This window comes from Bufo gargarizans, chromosome 2, assembly GCF_014858855.1.
Source record: "Bufo gargarizans isolate SCDJY-AF-19 chromosome 2, ASM1485885v1, whole genome shotgun sequence".
Classification (NCBI taxonomy): Eukaryota; Metazoa; Chordata; class Amphibia; order Anura; family Bufonidae; genus Bufo; species Bufo gargarizans.
The window spans coordinates 204,634,260-204,640,786 of NC_058081.1; the positions used below are offsets into that span (position 1 = coordinate 204,634,260).

Below are 6,527 nucleotides of genomic sequence, written 5' to 3' on the forward strand. Positions count from 1 at the left end.
AGTGGTATTGTAACGCTGATAACGGCGTCATCGCCACTGGCCATGTTGGAGGAGTACTCGAAACAGCGCAACAGGGCACACAGGTCTCGCATGGAGGCCCAGTCATTGGTGGTGAAGTGGTGCTGTTCCGCAGTGCGACTCACCCGTGCGTGCTGCAGCTGAAACTCCACTATGGCCTGCTCCTGCTCGCACGGTCTCTCCAGCATGTGAAAGGTGGAGTTCCACCTGGTGGGCACGTCGCATATGAGGCGGTGAGCAGGAAGGCCGAAGTTACGCTGTAGAGCAGACAGCCGAGCAGCGGCAGGATGTGAACGCCGGAAGCGGGCACAGACGGCCCGCACTTTATGCAGCAGCTCAGACATGTCGGGGTAGTTGTGAATGAATTTCTGCACCACCAAATTCAGCACATGCTCCAGGCAAGGGATGTGCGTCAAACCGGCTAGTCCCAGAGCTGCAACGAGATTTCGCCCATTATCGCACACCACCAGGCCGGGCTTGAGGCTCACTGGCCGAAACCACTCGTCGGTCTGTTGTTCTATACCCTGCCACAACTCCTGCGTGGTGTGGGGCCTGTCCCCCAAACACATTAGTTTCAGAACATCCTGCTGACGTTTACCCCTGCCTGTGCTGAAGTTGGTGGTGAAAGTCTGTCGCTGACCAAATGAGGAGGTGGTAGAAGAGGAGGAGGAAGCCGAGTAGGAAGAGGAGGCAACAGGAGGCAAAGAATGATGCCCTGCGATCCTTGGCGGCGGAAGGACGTGCACCAAACAGCTCTCCGCCTGGGGCCCAGCCGCCACTACATTTACCCAGTGTGCAGTTAGGGAGATATAGCGTCCCTGGCCGTGCTTACTGGTCCACGTATCTGTGGTTAGGTGGACCTTGCCACAGATGGCGTTGCGCAATACACACTTGATTTTATCCAATACTTGGTTGTGCAGGGAGGGCACGGCTCTCTTGGAGAAGTAGTGGCGGCTGGGAACGACGTACTGTGGGACAGCAAGCGACATGAGCTGTTTGAAGCTGTCCGTCTCACCAGCCTGAATGACAGCATTTCAAAGGCCAGCAGTTTAGAAATGCTGGCATTCAGGGCCAGGGATCGAGGGTGGCTAGGTGGGAATTTACGCTTTCTCTCAAAGGTTTGTGAGATGGAGAGCTGAACGCTTCCGTGTGACATGGTGGAGATGCTTGGTGACGGAGGTGGTGTTGTTGGTGGCACATCCTCTGTTTGCTGGGCGGCAGGTGCCAACGTTCCTTCAGAGGCAGAGGAAGAGGCCGAGGCAGCAGCAGAAGAGGGAGCAGGAGGGGACTGATCCATTTCTTGGTTTTGAAGATGCTTACTCCACTGCAGACCGTGTCTCGCATGTAGATGCCTGGTCATGCAGGTTGTGCTAAGGTTCAGAATGTTAATGCCTTGCTTCAGGCTCTGATGGCACAGCGTGAAAACCACTCAGGTCATGTCGTCAGCACATTGTGTGAAGAAGTGCCATGCCAGGGAACTCCTTAAAGCTGGCTTTGGTGTGCTCGGTCCCTGGTGACGGTGGCCAGTAGCAGGCAAACAGTTTTGGCGACGACTGCTCTGCTTTTGCACCCTGCTCCCACTTTTGCTACGCTGTTGGCTCGGTCTCACCACTGCCTCTTCCTCCGAACTCTGTCAGTGGCACGACCTTCATTCCATGTGGGGTCTAGGACCTCATCGTCCCCTGCATCGTCTTCCACCCAGACTTCCTCCCTGACCTCCTTTTCGGTCTGCACACTGCAGAAAGACACAGCAGTTGGCACCTGTGTTTCGTCATCATCAGAGACGTGCTGAGATGGTATTCCCATGTCCTCATCAGGAAACATAAGTGGTTGTGCGTCAGTGCATTCTATGTCTTCCACCCCTGGGGAAGGGCTAGGTGGATGCCCTTGGGAAACCCTGCCAGCACAGTCTTCAAACAGCATAAGAGACTGGTTCCCCGATATTCACGGGGCTGATGTGACAGACTGATGGGCATGGGTTTCAGGCACCACCTGTGCGCTTTCTGCAGAAGACTGGGTGGGAGATAATGTGAACGTGCTGGATCCACTGTCGGCCACCCAATTGACTAGCGCCTGTACTTGCCACAAAAATCGCCGAACTCCGAACCCGAACTTTTACGTAAATGTTCGGATTCGGGTGCTGAAAACCCTAAAGTTCGGTACGAACCCGAACTTTACAGTTTGGGTTCGCTCAACTCTAGCCATGATGTCTTCACTGAACAAAGCAGAGTGGCACTTATTTGAAATGTTTGATGTACTAATTTCCCTTGGTGTATTCCTACTCCTTTCAGGAGAATAGAGTGGGGTATGGAATTCATGATTGGATAAATCTATAGTTTTGTCTACAGCACATAGGGGTGCATGTGTGAGTTTTAGAGCCACAACCCTGGGACCAGATGTTGGTGTCTCAGTGGTGTGTATAGACCGATCCTGTCTGTGTTTCTGGCATTGATTACGTGTAGATTGATTGGGTCTATATTTGGGATAATAGTTGTATTTTGTGTTCTGTGGACCGCAACCCAGCAGTCACATGACTAGTTCTGTTTACAGTGAGGATGGAATATAACAAGATAAGGGGCATTGTTAATGCTCGTTTTTAACTTTCATAGAAAAAAGAAGCATCTCCTCAAGAATCCTAACTAGGAACTGTGGCTTTTTCACCATTTTGATATTAAAATAAGATTTATGCAAATCTTGGGAGCACAGGTGGAAACACTCCTCCCCCTGGGCAGTCCCATGATGCTAATCTGTGTTCTGACTATAAATATTTGTAATCAGTGCCACTTCAAGCATTAAGTCTTTTTGAACCTGATGAAGGAGGCTTGAGTACCCCCGAAACACGTTGTTTTGTTTTATTTGACATAAAAAAGAAAAAACTCAATAAAGGAGAAGATTCTTATTCATATGCGAGTGTCCTTGGCCGGTGTTTTTGCGCCTTGATTGTATCCTGATATCGCTGCTACTGTTTATACATTGATACTTCCAAATTTGGCAGGATGTATAGATAAAATCATCATCATGTATAGGCAAATCAAGTCTAGTCTGCAAATCGGCTTGTTTATGGTCGATAATGATATCTGAATTTCTGACAGGAGCATTAAATAGGGCAATGTTTTAGTTATTTGAAACCTTGAAATTCTTCATATTTCACAGTTCTAAAAAAAAAAAGCACACAGGGAGTGTCAGGCACTCAAAGGTTATGTAAGGCTAATGTCTAAGATAAATACGTCATGTACCTATTTTAACATGGTTGACATGGGGACTATCAGAAAATTTAACACAAAGCTTTTAATAAAGGGTTTTCCATAATAATGAGTACTGTGTATAAAAGGTGCTTAACCCTTTCAGGTCCGGAGGTTTTTTTTTTGCGTTTTCGTTTTGCGCTCCCTGCCTTACCAGTGCCATAACTTTTTTATTTGTCTGTTCACATAGCCATATGAAGGCTTGTTTTTTGCGGGACAAGTTGTACAACGCCACCATTAATATTGCATATGAAGTAGTGTGAAGCGGGATTTTTTTTTTCAAATGGGGTCAAATTGCAAAAAAAAAAAGCAATTCCACCACAGTTTTACGGGTTTTTTATTTACGACGTTCAATGTATGATAAAACTGACCAGTTACTTTTATTCTAAAGGTCAGTACGAATCTGGCGATACCTTATATGTATAGTTTTTCTTGCCTTTTGAAAAAACATTTAAAAGTGGGTAAAAAAAAATCAGTTTTATTTTTTGGTCGCCATATTATGTGTATGGAGATGTGTGGGGGCTCATTTTTTGCAGGGCAATCTGAACCATTCTGGGGTGTGTATAACTTTTTGATCACGGCGAATCGGCCATTTGGATGCTTTTTTCCATTTTGCTGTTTGCCGTATGGGGAATATATTTTTATACTATGGGCGTTTTTGCACATTGCAACACCCTTGATGTGTATTTTTTTTTTTTAGTTCTTTTATTTTTATTTTGGGAAAAGGGGGGTGATTTGAATTTTTATATTTTTTTTATTTATTATTATATTTTTTACACTTTTTTCTAGTTTCCATAGGGAACTATAACATGTAATCATTAGATTGCTATTATCATGGACTCCAATGCACTTGCATTGGAATCTATGATCATTTTACTGGTTTCCTATAGAGCCCTATTACAGGCAAGGGCTCCATAGAAAATACTATGCAGCACCCTCCTGTCATTCATAAAGACAGGGGCTGCTGCATACACGCTCCAGCTCCTCCGATCGCCACACAGGGAGCCGGAGCACAACCGAAAGCTTTCAGTTTTCAGCCTGCTCAGATGCCGTTGTCAGTATTGACCACGACATCTAAGGGGTTAAATGTCCGCGATCGGCATTACTGCAGTCAGCCACAGAAGCAGTCAGCCACCCGCGGCTATGGCGCCCGCAGCGGGCGCCATCTTTAAACACACGCCCGATGACGTACATGTACATCATCGGGTGTGAAGGGGTTAAATAAAATCACTGCTACTCTTTCATTCAGTGCTCAGTCCCAAATCTAATACATCTCCATTAATCCTCTAGTTGTATAAGAACATTTACCGCATTTGCTTTATAAGACACACCTGATGGTAAGATGCACCAAAAGGTGGGTTTTGAACTAATGGTGGTCTGTGGATGCCACTGTTATGGGGGATCTGTGGATGCCACTGTTATGGGGGATCTGTGGATGCCACTGTTATGGGGGATCTGTGGATGACACTGTTATGGGGGATCTGTGGATGACACACTGTTATGGGGATCTGTGGATGACTGACTGTTTTGGGGGATCTGTGGACGACACACTGTTATGGGGATCTGTGGATGACGCACTGTTATGGGGTTTTGTGGGTGACGCACTGTTATGGGGGATCTGTGGATGACACACTTTTATGGGGGATCTGTGGATGACACATTGGTATGGGGGATCTGTGGATTATACACTTATGGGGGATCTGTGGGTGACACACTTATGGGAGATCTGTGGATGACACACTGTTATGGGGGATCTGTGGATGACGCACTGTTATGGGGAATCTGTGAATGACACACTGTTAGGCCTCTTTCACACGAACGTGTGTCCCCCGTGGCCGTATTGTGGCTTGCATACGGCAGGTCCGCATTACATGGGGCATTGGCTGTGTGCATTTCGCATCACGGATGCGGACCCATTCACTTGAATGCGTCCGCAAAACCGGAGATGCGGTGCGGAACGGAACCACAGAAAGAAAGCACTACGGAGTGCTTCTGTGTGGTTCCGTTCTGCAAAAAGATAGAAATTGTTCTATCTTTTTGCGGAATGGAGGGATCGCGGAACCCATTCACGCGAATGGGGTCGCGATATGCATGCGGCTGGCCCACGGTCGGTGCCCGTGCATTGTGGACCGCAATTTGCGGTTCGCAGCCTGGCCACGGGGGGCACATGTTCGTGTGAAAGAGGCCTTATGGGGATCTGTGGAGGACACACTGTTATGGGAGATAAAAGATGCTGCCACAACATGATTGTTGTACTAAGCAATGCTCCAACGCGTTTCACCCATTCAAGGGCTCCTCAGGCGGTCTCAGTTCCAATGATACACAGAGTATAGTGACACCTATTAAAGTGTTTATCCCAAGATATATACAACAACACTTTTTGCAGTGTCTAAATAGATGGTTCAATCATCATATATGTATTACCCCATTCGTCGTCTCAAATAGGTATTGCAGACGTCATAAGCAATAAATGGTATAGCAGACCTTATCAGATGTGGGCCGGGTATCGCGCTAGCTCCTATTTTGATGATAGGTGCTGCTACCTGTAATCCAACATATATAGTAAGGAACAAGTAATAAATGCAAATGAGGATGTATATAGAGAGACCCTTAGTCAAGATCTTACTCCTTCAAACATCCAGAGACATTCAAGTTCACTTACAGTTTAGCTCCCAGCTCCTGACATGACTGCCTCCTCCCAGGGTCGATATGGCAGTGGCATACATGGGGAATTCTGTTCTTTTAAAATCAGCTCTCCTCAGGCACTTCCAGCCCGTGGAACGCACGCCGCAGCCTTACTTCCGGTCTGGTGGAACGCAAACTTACTTCACCTGAACACCCGCCTCCAATGATTATTAGAGGTAGGAAGACACAGTGGCACTCCTTTCAGGCCAGGCAGTGAACAGTTTAACCCTTGATACGCCTCCTACATGGGGGGAGCAGTCCCCCAGTGGCTTATGATGTTATAATTATTCGTCCAATGATTTAGGACATAGGGGAATCTCGGATCCTTGGATGCAAATCCTGATTCATGACAGATCACAATCATGACTCTGGTGACGTCATCCTGTATTTATTTTGAGTACTTCCCGCACTCATGACCAATTTTTGAACTATCAGTGATACTTTAAACAGAAGATTTAGGGCGCTAAATCCTCTTTTCAGGGTGATCTTTTAGTTAAGGAATTTTTCCCAATTTTTTATGTATATTTTTAAATGTATATTGTTATAAATAACTAATTTCAAACCGTCCATCTAGAATCTGGT

The 6,527-nt window shown here is 46.6% G+C and overlaps 1 protein-coding gene across 1 annotated transcript in view; it reads right to left on the reverse strand.

Annotated features, from left to right (window-relative positions):
• The window catches only part of IMPDH1 (inosine monophosphate dehydrogenase 1), a 227,795-nt gene extending 221,769 nt beyond the window's left edge, over positions 1-6,026 (reverse strand). Inside the window, exons 1-2 of the mRNA XM_044279934.1 lie at positions 5,923-6,026; positions 5,685-5,803 (exon numbers count right to left, since the gene is read on the reverse strand). Coding sequence (XP_044135869.1) covers positions 5,685-5,689 — 5 coding nt within the window. The 5' untranslated portion in view covers positions 5,690-5,803; positions 5,923-6,026. The remainder of the gene's footprint in view (positions 1-5,684; positions 5,804-5,922) is intronic.
• Between the last annotated feature and the right edge of the window lie 501 nt (positions 6,027-6,527).